At 37.1% G+C, this 15,347-nt stretch overlaps 1 protein-coding gene across 1 annotated transcript in view; it reads right to left on the bottom strand.

Moving 5' to 3' along the window:
- The window catches only part of WASHC5 (WASH complex subunit 5), a 29,037-nt gene that overhangs the window by 11,187 nt on the left and 2,503 nt on the right, over positions 1-15,347 (bottom strand). The window contains exons 2-15 of the mRNA XM_086609559.1: positions 13,953-14,098; positions 12,774-12,858; positions 12,401-12,501; positions 11,268-11,460; positions 9,804-9,956; positions 7,172-7,285; positions 5,899-6,070; positions 4,961-5,088; positions 3,980-4,109; positions 2,737-2,849; positions 1,951-2,117; positions 1,248-1,323; positions 442-552; positions 186-326 (exon numbers count right to left, since the gene is read on the bottom strand). Of these exons, the coding sequence (XP_086465685.1) occupies positions 186-326; positions 442-552; positions 1,248-1,323; positions 1,951-2,117; positions 2,737-2,849; positions 3,980-4,109; positions 4,961-5,088; positions 5,899-6,070; positions 7,172-7,285; positions 9,804-9,956; positions 11,268-11,460; positions 12,401-12,501; positions 12,774-12,858; positions 13,953-14,098 (1,830 nt within the window). The remainder of the gene's footprint in view (positions 1-185; positions 327-441; positions 553-1,247; positions 1,324-1,950; positions 2,118-2,736; positions 2,850-3,979; positions 4,110-4,960; positions 5,089-5,898; positions 6,071-7,171; positions 7,286-9,803; positions 9,957-11,267; positions 11,461-12,400; positions 12,502-12,773; positions 12,859-13,952; positions 14,099-15,347) is intronic.

The following is a 15,347-nucleotide window of genomic DNA, read 5'->3' on the forward strand; positions in this document are numbered from 1 at the left end:
TCGTCTGTCCTCAGGAAACCTAAGGTATACTTATGGTAGCACTAGTCAATTTTAATTCTTACTCAGTCAACAAATCCAAGTTCACTGCTTAAGTACAACTCTGTGAAGCTGTATCTATCTAAACTTAGGTTGAAGTTGGCCCCCTATAAGGTAAGTTTTTTCAGTATTCCCTATTTTAACTGCACCTCGTATCTTGGTCCAAGCTGAGCATAATCTCGTAGCTTGTCCTTATCAAGGCGAGTAGGCACTTCAATAATATCATGAGTCTGAAGCTTTATAATTTTGAGAAGAGATGTAAACATGCTTTCCGGAATTATCTGTAGAACCTTTGTAAATGAGAGAAGAAACAAACAGTATATTCTCATTAAAAAAAAAATAAAAATCTTCAACTGAGAGAAAGTAATTAGAGAACAAGACAATTATGCCTCTTCAAATGCCTACCTTTCTTACGTAGGAAACCAACTCGCCAGAATAGTACTGTGACACACTGAGAAGATCGGGACTGTTTGCTTGATTGATGCGGAGAAGTGGCAAGTCAAGAGCAGAAGCGAGCTAGAAATAAAGTCAATGTTTTAACTTCACGTGTCTGTTTTTCTAATATAAATCACGTGCCTGAATTCTCTTGCTCAGGCTCTTAACTTGCAACTCAAAGCACTAGATTCTTCCTAAAGAGGTGTTACATCAGGTTTGCCAATAGAAAAAAAAAAAAAAGTCTAAAAAGTCCAATAGTCTATAAGGCTACATTCCCCTTTTTTTTTTTTTTTAAATCTTAACAGTTGCATGAGATATTTTTCTCATAATTTTACACTCTCCCTCATGCTGTTTCCCATTCTTATTTCTACAGAAAATATTTTCATCTGATGCCAGACCTTCATTATGACACACAAAGGCACAGCCAATGTAAGTTTTGCAATTCCTTCAGCCTCCTCCGATACATATGCAGAGCATCCCATCTATCCACCAATTTCTCCAGAAAATAACTGTAATGAGCAGAGGCTGCGTGATGAGACCGATTTGCCTAACAGCAGCAATATAACTGGTTGCATACAAAAACATGCATAACTTGGTCTTATTTTCTTTAAAACTAACCTTGAGTTAATTTAGTATAGTCTAAAAAATCTGGATACAGAAGATGTTGGTAAAAGGAAGTTTTTATTCTTTTGTGACTTCACAGCCTTAAGGCCTATTTAACAAATGCTCTGGCTGACCTGCAGTGTTCAAGCACATTCACTGTTGCTCACACATACCTTTAGGAAAGTGGCTCTGAGTTTAGTTACCATGGACGGACTGACTCTTATGCTTTCCTGCATAATGGATGTAAAGCTGAGGAAGGAAACAAACAAAACAAATCAGCTTCTTCCCCTGAAACTCCTACTTTCAACTTCAAAATCAGATGTTACCACCACCAGTGTAATCTAGAAACAGCTCAGGATTTCACTAAAGAAGAATTTTGGTCTGAAGAGATGTTGGTTAGAAAAAAACTTATATGATAAAGGGAAAGGTGGGACAAAAGAAGCGGGCATCCAGGAGTATTAGCTGCCAACATAATGAAGTAGCAGCTTAGCAAAATCACACCATGGAAAAGGAGTTCTCTAACATTTGTCTTTCCTAGTTTGTTTTTGGTCAAAATAGGAACTCCAGTATTTTGGAGAACACTTAACTAGATGAAAGGCTGGCGATAGATGCTTAACGAAACTGCTATGGTCAGAAGAGGACAGACAGTAAAAAGTTACAGCATCACTGAACCTGCAGCTAACAACATGACAAGGATGGCTGTTAATTCTTATTCAAGTTGATAAGAGTTAAATATACTCAACAACTTGTAGAACAAGGCTTCAAGACTGTTTTTAAATTGGAAAGTTTATAATGTTAATAATATTTATGCATATTATTTCCCACAAGTTTCGCAAATGACAAGTGACATGGAAGAAAAAGCTTCTGCTAAGATACCTGTCAATTAATTGCCAAGCATAAGAAAGATCACCAACTATCTGCATGGTGATCAAGACCTCTTCTTTAATGTTGATAGTTCGGATCATCTGATGGAGAAATTTGCGGGTGTCAGCCAGAAACTGGCAAACTTGCAGGTTAGTTTCCAGCTGGTGAAACTCTTGGACCTATATTTAAAAACCAAACAAACCCCATAAAACAATTCATTTTTTTCTGTTCATCTTCAAGGACAGAAATACAATCATTGAACTGACATATTTCTCCAGGATGTTATTGCAGTAAGACACAAATCCTGGCCTACTTTAGCGTGCATTAAATAATACATTTCATGAAGTTACTTGAGGAGGTGTACTGTGAAACACCATGCTGAGTATACTTTTATACCCCGGAAGGAGAAGAAATGTACAAATGACAAATATGGATATTTTTATTTTGTCTTTCAAATTACCCTCTCTAACTTCAAATGAATTTATTTTCAGAATTTCTAATAAAATGAGTAATGTTGCTAAATAATGTTTAATACTGAATTAATTTCTTTGAAACCCCCTACTAATCGTCAGCTGCAGGTGGCATGATTTTTCATGCTATATTCCTTATTTTACAATCACAAGGTCTATAAGCAAGTCCTGCTGACTGTATATATAAAACTGCAAAGATCTACAGACTCAAACAGTTGTTAAAATGCAGATCTGTTTTATAACTCATCTATCAGAAGTCAGTGCATGTGTATCAGATGCTATTTTTCAAACAGATCAGGTCCTTTATCTCAAGATTTCTTTGCCATACCTCCTCCAGTGCCTGTATTAGCTGCACAGTTTTTCTGCCTGCTGCAGTGGAATCATCGTAGTTTAGAGACATTATTTGTTTGGAGATTTCTCTGAACCAAGCCTGAAGATTTTCTATGTAAGAACAAGAAAAATTTCATCAAATCTTTCCATGTATGATACAGAACAAAGACACAGGGAACTTTGCTAGTCAAAACAAACAAAAAGCCACACATGTAGGATTTTATTTAAAAAGTCTTTATCTTACTCTTACATTTCTAGTCTTTCAACATGTACATTTGTAAAGGGGAAAATGCTCACGTAAGTTTCATATACAACATTAAAAAAAAAAACCCTACCAACACAAATGGGTACTATAAAATCTATACAAAGATGATAGAGCCCTTTAAATCATAAATTTGTGTTTTATGAACAGTTTCACATTTTTAATTGCCTTGGCAGTGACAATTTCTATGTTTCAGCTACAAGTTTGCTGACATCAAAAAGATAATCATAAAAAGATTTTATGACATCATCATAAAAGATAAATGTTTCAAAAGGGAAAAATTTCAGTAAGGTAACTCTGCTTTTAAGTGGAAGCAAGTGAGAAAATTGCCTGTATTCTAACTTTTGTTGTTTTGGATTGATCACAAATGTTGCCCTTACATTGACACTTCATGTAGCGTTCCTGATCAAATGAGAGAGTGATTTATAATTCTTATTCTTACACCACTTCAAGAAAAAAAAAATGTTTCAAAAAACAGAGCAAGAAATTTGGAAAGAAATACAGACTCAACCCTCTAAGTCCTTGGAGAACACCACTCAGTGCAGATGAGAAGTAAAAGAAGGTTTGAAAAAACACTGATACAACAGAAATCCAGGTTACAACTAGGTAAAGAACGACAGTAGAGGTTAAACCATCCCCACATTTAATGGGCATTATCTTCGCACTCCTTTGTACACAGAACACAGTAACATGAACTCTGTTATACATACAAAAGTGAACCGGCGTTTCATGGTCTTACCTGGCATATCTAAATAAAGTGATAAAAAATATTTTTAAGAATAGGCCATCTAAACATCAGGTACCTAAATATCACTTACACATGGAATATATGCAGAAAACCTAAACAAGGCAGCAGGTAAGAGACCTCTGTGGCAGCTGAGGGACACAAAAATTTTTCTTATTATCAGTATTAGTCTCATTTATTTTCTTTTGATATTAGCTTAGAAATAAGAAAAAATAATTAATTTTTATTAATTACCATTTTTCTCCACTCTAGTAAGAGGTTTAACTCCTGAGAAGACATCAGCAAGCTCAGTCATCCTTTCAGATCCCTCTTTTTTATAGTTTTCCCATTTTGTTTGTTTTTCTGACAGCATCTGCTTGAACATCTGTGACAAAGAAAGCGTTTGGCTTACAAAACTGGCAAGAAGGCATACTACAATAGATGAAATAAAATACTGAAAATGGATGGAACTGACTTACAGTGATTACTACATAACTTCAAGATCTTGCCAGAATATTAAATACAAAATTAAAACCTTTAAGAAATACAGACAGCATGATGGACACACAGTGATAAAAAGTTAATTTTAAAAAACAGTATGATACAGAAATCGCTGATTTTCAGTCGCTTATAAAAATAACCAGTAACTTTTTTAGCTTAGAGGTTCTAGAAGACTCTGGTCTAATGTTGACTTATACTTTGCACAGTCATCTCAGCCTATGCAGAGAAACCCAATTCAAAAAAGCATGTGCTTGAGGTTAAGCATACCCTGTATATTCTACCAGCTTAGTACCAGAGCATTAATGGGGAATCTTTTAGAAATGGCAGAACTTCACACGTAGGTCTAAGAGTTTCATTGGTAGCTTATCCTCAACACACACAGGCTTTCACATCTGTGTAACAGAAAGTCTGAAAAAGGAAGTATGGCAGGATAGAAACTTATGCAGCTTCGTCAACAGATTTTATTCTGCCTGCTATCAGGATGTTCACGTGAAATTCTGAGTAAATAAAAACATGTTGGGTAAGAATAAAAACTGCCAATTATTAAAGAGACTGCAAAAGTCACTCTCAAGCAATAGGAGCTTGTAATCTTCCATAGAAAACTCACAAATAACAAATCAAAATAAACATTCTTTACATAAGTGAACTGTGCAGTAAATGTACGCCTACTATTCAAGTCTCCAGCTCTGTTCTGCCATTCCGGGGAAAACACTGAAGAAGGCAGCAGCACATTACCTCTTTCAAAATGAATTCAAATTGAGCTGTATCCAGAAGAAGCTGGAAAAGGATCCTGGGATTGTACCTTGAGTCTGTTAGAATTTGATCTTTTATCTGGCGGAGACGTTTGTTATTTGGGTCACAAGCTGAAAACAGAAAGACAACGTTTCTCCACGGTTACCGAATTTGGCCAAGCTTTTCGATCCTTGTAAATAGACCCTTTTTTTAATAGCTTGAAAGCAAAAACATTTTGCTTTGATATGTAAGTCCCCACTTGTTTGCCATTTACATGGGTCTCACCACCCTTGTACAACCCTTCCTTAGAATAGGAAATAATTAACTGCGGTGCTTCAGCTTTCTTAAAACTCTGCTGCTGGCTTCTGCAAACTGAATGTGAACTTAGTACACCTGACTGACAAGCCCAGAGATCAACATTTCTGAAATTGTTGCAGAATCCCCATGGAGGTGTAACACAAGCCCTCTCACATACCAAGAGGCCTCAAAGTCAGCACAAGCATTCAACAAGAGAATGTCTAAATAGGTTACAGACCCAAACTCATCTCAGAGACATTATTCAACAGCTCCAGTTGAATTTCAATTCAACAGAATAAAAACCTTGGTTTTAAACTACTAATTACTAAGGTATTAAGAAGTTGGCTACTGCTTTCCTTTTGGGACAAGGTAAAGCCTTCAGAATGATGCTTTAAGTGATAAGGCATAAAAAGATAAAAAGTTTCCGGGCTTTTTCTGCAAAGTATTATTCAACAGGATCATGACTTCTCATACTACTTTTTATACCTGTGTCTAGCTCACAAGAGTTAAGGAAATACATGTGTGCTGTTTCAGCCAAAGACTTTAGGAGACTGTTAGCAAAAAACTTCCCAAGGGACATAACCTGAAGCCCCACTATAGCAGGACTGACAGCTCCATAATAAAAGTCCAGTATGAAGTCTTACCTGTGTCTGCAGTGTGAAGCATCAGCCAGCGGATTGCTACGTTGCAGTCTCGGAGGCAGTTCAGCAGCTTGGGAATATTGTCCAGCACCAGCTCTTCCCTTAGGCAGCCTTCTTTGAGGAACTGCTGCACCTGAGCGTGCACTCGCTCAGTGACTGCAGCGTATCTGCTTGCCTTAGAATATACAAAGCTTGCATCAGTCTAATCCTTGCCTCAAATGGAATAGGTCCTGTACAATGTGACTGTGGCTCCCTCACAACTTAGAGGGCACGCAGATCAAAGAAGTGCCATAAAAACTATTATCGTTTCTAACAGGCAATATCACGCACTGCAACTGCATGGCAAAGGATGCAAGCTAAATTTTAAAGCAAAGAGCCTACACAGGAAGCATAATGTTTCAAAAATGCAGACTTGTAAACTTCCTGTATTCACTGATGTACTCTCTAGAAATTATTCCTAAAAAATGGTACTAATATTTAGATGCCTAATGAGAAAGAACAACAACAAAAACCTATTCCAGAATGGAAATACTTGTTATGAATTAAATGTCAGTTCTACTTAGCGAACTTCTTCCCTAGGTAAAAATGTCTGCTCGTATTCCCTAAGTTTACTAGACAATATATAGTAGAGTTCTCCTAATTAAACACTTCTGTGTGTTCTTTCCTGAACACTACGGTCACATTCTAAGGAGGCTTTTAGCTATCATCAGTCAACTGATGGGGCAAACAATCAACCAACCCGATATTACTCATTGTGTTTTAGGCACGGAAAAAATGATTTCACATAAAAAGAAGTAACTGTATCATCCTTTTAAATCAGATCCTTTTTCCAGATTATTGTTTATTTAATTTGAGAGGCCCCATTTAAAACTGAATGAGTGCCACACTCTGTCAGCATAAATGTGTGACTTCTAAAACTGTTATCTATGAAACACCAAACACAATAGCCAGCTTAAGACATCCCAATACTGAATAACATGGTGATGAGTGCTAGCATCTATTCAGTCAAGTCACAACCCTGAAACTTTTAGGGGAAAGAAAGACTGCAAGAGGAAGCAAAACAAGCAGTGCTATGAAGACAACATTTTGAAATTTTGATGTATTTTTAACTTGAAGTTATGTACAAAGTTATGTACTCAAAGGATTGCACGTGAATGCAAAACAAACAATTGTATTTGAGAGAAAAAGACCCATGCATTATTGACGTCATATAACATACCTGAGATGCCCACGCAGCCTGAATCTTGCTAAAAACACTTAACTGTGGCTCACGTACCTGCTCTTTGACATTTGAAAGATCCAGTGTGTAGTTGAGGGCAGTTTTAGCGGCTTTGTAGGGTTCCCATGCTTCTGCTAGATTTACAGTGATTCCCATGTAAATGCTAATCACCTAAAGTTGGAAGTAGAAAAGAAGTTGCATTTATATTTTTGTTAAGAAAAAGACACACTTTTCATTTAACAATATGAGTAGAAGGCCATATGCTGTGAGTATAAATATGAGATAACTGAAGTTTTTTGGTAGCTGTACTTTTTGCTCCACCACTTTTGGAAACCGAGAAGTAAGAAGACTTTCAAATAAAAGGCATACAGTTAAATAGAGGCTTAGTTCTGAAAACAGACAATTCTTGCAGTCACTAAGTATGATCCTTTGCCTCTATGTTTTTCCCAATGAACTTATGATTTTTTTTCATTTCCATGATGCTACACAGAAGACTGACAAAAGCAACTGGGGAAATTACTATGATAGGGGAGAAAAAAATCTGAATTAATCCTACTCTAAGAATGCTCAAATGACAAAACTGAAATGTGATGCATCTTCTATGGTGAACATAAACACAAGGAAACCATGATTCCATGCTGTGATTTTTAAGAAGTAAAGAGGAATCGATTTCAGACCCCTAGCCCAAGTTTAAGCGTGATTAAAAATACAGAATTCTGGTTGACTTACAAGTGTTTGTAAGATACTGGATTAAAAATGGAAGTCTTGGGTTACTGACAGATGAAGGATATATAGAGCTGTGTCATTATGAGCTTTGTCACACTATTGCTCCAATATTCCTTCAGCCAGCAGTGATCACATCTAGGGGGACACTGTCAGCCTTTGAGCTCTTCTGACAGTGTCAAAAAGGAAGCCAGTAAAGGCAAATGGGACACTGGTCTGCTGATAGGAGGATCCTTCTCATATTGTTGAAGTGAAGCTCATTATTTCCTGTAATGACAGTTCCTCAAAAAGCTACACTTCAACTGCTAACAGTCATTTGAAACCAGCCTAAGAGTCAAGTATTCTGTACAACGCAGCTAACTCATCCATACCCTATCACAAGAAGATAGGTGTTGTCTTAAAGTAGCAGCTTGTACAATGAAGACAGGTGAATAAAAACACTGGCATAATCAAAAATTCACAATGTCAAGTTCTCATTTCTAAAATAAGCTTGCAGTTTTTCAGAAACTGATGGGTTCTGATGTCTATTAAAATAGCCAACTATTACAGTTTCTTCCCTCCTTTCTTCACAGTACAGAAGAATACAATTTGAAACCAAGGGATATACACAATTTATATCTTCTTTGTGAAATCCATTTCCCTTTGATGTAGACTACCTGCAACTCTATCGTTATGTGCTGGCCTATTTCAGTAGCATTTTTTGCAGACTAGGGCTTCTGGAAGAAATTCAAAATCTCAATACTGAGACACATAGTAATCCCATTTTGATCATTGCATCAGAAGAGGTCTACAGAACTGCACAGAGTGGCAGCTTTTGCTTCTAAGTTGTGTGGACAATGGCACAGAATGAATCCCTAAACCAGTTTTCAAATAACATCAATATGAGATTTGTTGGAGAGCAAGACTGCCATCCAGAGCATCCTCGATAAACTGTTAGAATTCACCAACAGAAACCACATGAAGTTCAATAATGATAAATACAAAGTCCTGCACATGAGACAAAACCAAAACCCTGGCTAGCACAATCTGGGAGCTGGAACTGCCCATGTAACAACTCTGCAGAAAAGGACTTAAGCATCCTGGTGGACAAACTGAACATGAATCAGACATGTCACCTTATGACAACAAAGACTAACCACATACATCAGCCACACTGTAGCCAGCAGAATGAGAGAAGTGATTATTCCCATCTAGTCAACCCTCATGAGGTCCCATTTAGAGTAATATGTCCAGATTTGGGCTCCTTGGTACAGGACAGACATGGACAAATTGGAATGAATTGAATAGAAGGCCACTAAGACACTTACGGACACCCACTAAGAAAGCAGAGGCTGAGGGAGTTGGGTTTGCTTAAGCTGGAGGAAAGAAGACTATGGGATCTGACTGTGGTCTTCCACTTCTTAAAGGGAAGTTATGAATAAGACAAAGCCAGACCCATCTCAGACGTGCACAGTGAAAAGATGCAACAGTCACAAGCTACAACAAGGGAAATTCCAGTTGCACAGAGGGAATAAATTCTTCACCATGAGAGTGATTAAGCACAGCCACAGGTGCCCGCAGAGGCTGTAGATCTTCATTTTATGTATTTTCAAAACAACTGGACAAGGCCCAAGCAACCTTATTTAACCCTGAAGCTAACCCTGCTTTGAGGAAAAGGCTAGACTAGAAGATGGCTCTATTACCTTCCAGTCTACGTTTTCCTACGATTCATTTTACCACGATGGTATCACAGTGGTTGATTTAAGCATTTAAGACAATAATTGATGTTTTCAAAGGATAGCTTTCCACACTTATCCAGAAGGTTTGACTCAGACTGCTTCATTCTGAACAAAGTGAAATTTCCCCAAAGAATCTGTTCGAGTTTTAGGATATTATTATTTTCTATAACGCATGCTGTAAAAAGAAAGAAAATTGTTCCTATAACATTAAATCCAGGCAACAGTTTTAAAACAGAATTACTTTTTACCCAATTATCTGGAAAGTATTTATCCACTATCTCTCTCATTTTTGCTTGTTGAGTGTGAAGAATAGAAGGGTCAAAATACAGTATCACATAGAGCATAGCAGCCTGAGTAGCCAAGGCAGTGCTGCGGTGTTCTGGTAATGGATATGCTGAAACCTAGGAAAAGGAAACAAAACAAAGCTGAACACGCTAACAAGAAAAAGTTGGCCTCAAAATCATATTCAACAAGACATACTGATAATTCAGTATAACATAATTCAGACATAACATAATTCAGTAAAACACGCTGTATTCGGTTTGACTTGAGCTGAAGATTTCAATCCTACTTTTTGTACTATGTTTGGAAAAAAGTTCATAGGTTATAATGATGCTTTGTATAGAAACATTAATGTTTTTCATTATCAAATGTAAGCACTGCAAAACAAAAATCACAAATTGCAATATTTGAATGCAAAGGCAATAAACCAACATTATATTAAAAAGAGGAAAGGTAATTTTGATAAAAAACATCAGCTGATTTAAGATTTCTAGGTTAAGTACTTTACAAGAGCACAGTCTCAAAAACACTTCAGTTTCCTATCAGAGACACAGATTATGTCATAAAAGGGGTATCTTCACAACTTGCCAAGTTCTCTTTTTTTTGTTTCTAGAACTCTGCACATCTTAAAAAATTCTTAAAGTACAGTACCTGAAAAGGCATCTTTTCCCCTTTGAAGGTTAGCATGTCTGTCAATAGAATGCAAATGTCTTTGATAAGGTCCCTACTTTTAATTTAGTACTCCTGACTCAATGCTTGTTTTATGGCATCTATAAACGGCTTCAGTTTTCCAGGAGTCATTAAAAATGTGCCAGTAATTACAGAAATAATACTGCTTGTCCATGCTAAGGACTGAAACCTGCTCAAAAGCAAATGTTTTCTTAAAGATCTCTCAAAGGAGTCGTATCAGAAGAGACTAAACATAGCAGCCACTACTCATATCTTGCTTCAACTTTTGTTTTCTTTTATTAATATAATTCTCATAGTTAAGAACTGCGATATTAGTGTTCCTTTTTAGACACACTGTCTACTAAGGGATGATGAATCTCTTTGCAGTAACTGAAAGAATGGGAATCTCTGAAAGAATTAGAGTTACTAAGAGTGGCCAATCATGTATGATTTAAAGACCTTAAATAAAAAAAGTTTGTTTTACTGTAAGATTGGCCAAACACTAGAGCAGGTTTCCCAGAGAGGTTCTGCAGTCTGTACCTCTGGACAATACTCAAACCTCAACTGGACGTAGTCCTGGGCAATCTGCTCTGGCTGACCCAGCTTGAGCCAGGCAGTTGGAGTAGGAGATCTCAAGAAGTTCCTTCCAACCTCCATGACTCTGTGATTTATTTTTTTCTGGGCTTCACGGTTGAGTAACTAACCTGAGAAACCATTTTATGTTCAGTTTGAGGTCCCTGTTTTATCTCACAGCAACTTACCTGGTTATAAATGTCATCTGACCGTAGGCGGCCAATAACCATGCTAATGAACGTTTCACTTATGGGTACCCTGCTGAAGTAACTCTCGGGGTAGTTTGGAGGTCTTTTAGCTCCAGGTTGGCTCGAGTATCCAGTGCTTCGAAGCAGTTTACAGATATCGTCTAAATTGGAATCAGCAGAGGATCGGGCTGCACTGTTTTACAAAAGAAAGGAACAAAAATTGAGCTGTATGACCTACCCATTTCCTTTTCTCCCTCTCCTTGTGACCATGCCTTTCCTCCAAGAAAATGATCAGATACTAAGGTCTGGGAGATTTTTAGTTATTTACTCCATAATGTTCACCATATTACAGGAGGACACTGATAAATGTCCACACTGGAATCCCAGATAAGCACACAAAGCACAAACAGAAAAATAAACTTCATTTCAGGAACAGAAACAAGTAGCTTTATATTCAGAGGGGGAGTTCTATTCTGTTTGCGTTTTTTTTTTCTTTTTCTTTTTTCCTCTTCATTTTGGAATTCCCCTTGTTGATCCACTTCTGCAATCCAGAGTTAACGAATCTCTCCTTATATACTGAGAGGCATAAACATAGTCAAAGAAGCACAGAAACAGGACACCTCCTTTTTTGTACTTGTGAAAGGATTTGCACTGAAACCCCTTGAAACTCTACCTGTCATATAACGATGCTGCCAGCCTACCCTGGAAATCTCATTATCGATTTGACTAATCAAGCACTGCAACTACAAGAAATACATTTGCTGTCTAGGTACTCAGGACGTTTTGCCAAGATTTGTTCCATTTGGGAACCTGTCATACTTTCACAGCTGGCACTTGCAGTGTTAAAGCTTTAGCTGAAAGTTTATTTGTCAGTGGACTTCAGATTTCTATTGTGACAGCATGAAAAATCTGTCGATCTGGTTTTGCAGCTAGACCTGGAAAACCAGCTAATGCAACGAGTTCTATTAACGCGCAGAGAGCTCTGCAGAACTATCACGGTTTATTTGTACAGCCAGACAGTCAAAAAGTTGCTGATACTTCCATTTATCTTAATTCCATAACCTAGCTATCTGAATATACTGCATGTTCCATTCTTTCAGCCTTGAGTGCTTCTGAAAACCAATACACATTACCTGTATCTGTAGTAGGAAACCAACATTCTTTCTCTGACTTCTCCTTCAATCTTCTGGTCGATGACCAGTAGCATGACTCCATATAAATAGAGCGCTTCACACTGTTTAGAAAAAGGAAGAACGAAGGGAAGAAACCACAAAAATACAATTTTGGAGTAACATGTAAAGACAAACTTGTACTGGCAAACTAACCTAATGTCAACTGTGTAGTCAATGTCACTGTGAAAAATGGCAGGCTGTATGTTTTTGGTCTTTGTCTTCCAAAAAGTGAGTCACAGCATTTCCATGCATTTGGTAAATTTAAATCTCTGTCTAGTTTGGCACTAAACTAGTTGGTTCACTTTCTACTATGACAGAACTATTCAATACTTACTAGAAGCTGCTTTCCATCTTCATTAAGGAGGACCGTCTCTAATGTTTGCTGAATATAAATTCCTTCATTGAGGTCATCTAAATATCTAGGGATCATAACAAAGAGTTGGTTATTGACTATTTTGCTCTTAGATCATATGTCCTCACAACTCAATTGGCTAATTTTCTCTGAAAGTCAACAGATATATCAGAACATTTCCCTAGTACAAGCAGCATGGAGTTTTTCAGACAAAGAAGCAGAGATGCTCTACTATACAATGAGAGGCTAGAACTCCTAGCTAGAGCCAACCAGCTGGCAGAAGCCTCCTGCCATGTCCTGATTGTGTATGTGAAAGATACTAGAGGATACTCTGTAACTTACAATTAACACTCTCTTAATTTTCTTATGGATGGATAACAGTCTGAGAAGAGAGCAATGAGAAGGCTTCTACTCCAAGATTTAGTAAAACTGTCATTTTCCAGTTACCTCAAAAATATCTCCTGGAAATACTGTAAATTTATCTCAATTGTAATTTAGAAGATAGAGCTAGAAATAGAGTATGTTCATCTCGATTAAAAGAAGATTTCTTCTTATTAAAGGATTTTCTAGTAACACTACTTACTAATAAGTAACGTTAAACATTTAATCTTTTAATTAATATTTTCATGTAAGATCAGTAACAAAAACAATTCTTACTCTTAAGATTCTCTGGAACATTTTCTTAGAGAATTTCATGAACCTTTTATATTGTCTTTTACAGGTAAGAGTAGCAAACTTGAGAATATGTCAACTCCAGTGAAAAATTAAGTTCAGGAAAACACTGCCAATGAAAGTCAGAGGAAGAACCCCTATCTGATACTCTGTTTTGCAAGACCATAAAAAAAGCTTAGTTTAATATTATGGAGTCTTCTTTTATTAAAAAAAATCTTCAAGACAACCTCCAAGATAAAGAAGAAAAATTAGCTCTAGGTTATACTTGAGGAAATGAAGTAGAGAGGTTAAATGTTTTCAACTCATACACTCAGCTGGTAAGCAACAGCAGGAGTAAAAGTGTTCACTCCAGCAATCCAGGTTTCCAGGTGCACATGAATATGCTTCAGCAGCAAGTGTACTGGGTCTCTAATGAAAAAGCTTCTCATTATTAAGACGAAACAGTACTCTAGTCTTCCAAAAAATCCAAATGTATTTAAGATACCATACCTGTTTAAATCTACAATGTATTTATGTACACTCTGAAAAGCTAGATAAAATCTTGTCAAAATTTCAATGTTGTTTTCACGAAATTCTTCATCCAAATCCAGTAACTCAGGTTTGGCTTCCAGTTTGCCTTCACATGCCTCAGGCCCCTAAGAAAAGAAATCCATCTTTAGAGACAATATTTGACTTTGACCTCTGTTTTACTTCTCTTCAGTAGGGCACAGAGCATGTACAACCACCACTGTGCACGCAATACCAGAATTAACATTTCTTACTAGAACAAGGATCTGTAGCTTTCCAAGCTACTTTATGATTGAACACTGATTCCATAAAGATGAGTTTTACACTTTGTTAAAATCTGCAATAATTTTAATTATGATTTATCCTGTGTAACCAATCGAAAAGAATAGTTAATGCTTTGGGTAAAGCCCCAATGCATCTGAAGCCACTATGTGCTTTTTGTAGTGCTAATTATCTCCCTGTTGGAATTTTTTCCTTTACACATTTGATCTGATGATTTCTCAGACAGAAATCATAATGTCGAGGCTTCACAAAGCTTAGTACCTTCTCATACATTTAAATTGCCTGAAAGTATCAGATCTGGCTTTTTTTACAGACTCTGGATCTATCTCAGTGTGTTTCCCAAATTAATGCAGAAACTACATCATTAACAACTGTGGCGGAAAAACGGTTGGGATGAAGAGCCTGAGTTCCTTAAAGCAATGGTACAAACTCTTCTCATCGTTTACCACTGTCAACATTTCTCATAATCACTGTTTGGTTTTACCATCACCACGTAAATGCAAATACCATTAACGTTTAATTCAAAATATTCATAGAATGGTTTGAGTCGGGACCTTAGAGATCCTCAGTTCCAATCTCCCTGCCATGGGCAGGGACACCTTCCACTAGATCACATTGCTCAAAGCCTCATCCAGCCTGGCCTTGAACACTTCCAGAGATGGAAGAGCCACAACTTCTCTGGGCAACCTGTTCCAGTGCCTCACCACCCTCAGAGTGAAGAATTTCTTCCTTATATCTAATCTAAATCTCCCCTCCTTCAGTTTGAATCCATTGCCCCTTGTCCTATCACTACATGCCCTTGTAAAAAGTCCCTCTCTAGCTTTTCTGTAGGCCCCTTTAGGTACTGAAAGGCTTCTAGAAGGTGTCCCCAGAGCCTTCTCTTCTCCAGGCTGAACGTTAACATTTAATTGAAAATACTGTTAATGTTGTTCCTCAGACCACTTATGACAGCATGAGATCATGGCTTAAAAGGATTCAGTCAACATGAACTCCATAAAAATAGCTTAAAATAGAGTTAAAATAAAGTATTAAGCTTAATACTCAGCCGACAATTTCTGTGTGGTTTTAAAAATGCTCTTCTGGTTCTCTTTTTGT

The sequence above is a fragment of the Tauraco erythrolophus genome, chromosome 3, assembly GCF_009769465.1.
Source record: "Tauraco erythrolophus isolate bTauEry1 chromosome 3, bTauEry1.pri, whole genome shotgun sequence".
In the NCBI taxonomy this organism is placed as follows: Eukaryota; Metazoa; Chordata; class Aves; order Musophagiformes; family Musophagidae; genus Tauraco; species Tauraco erythrolophus.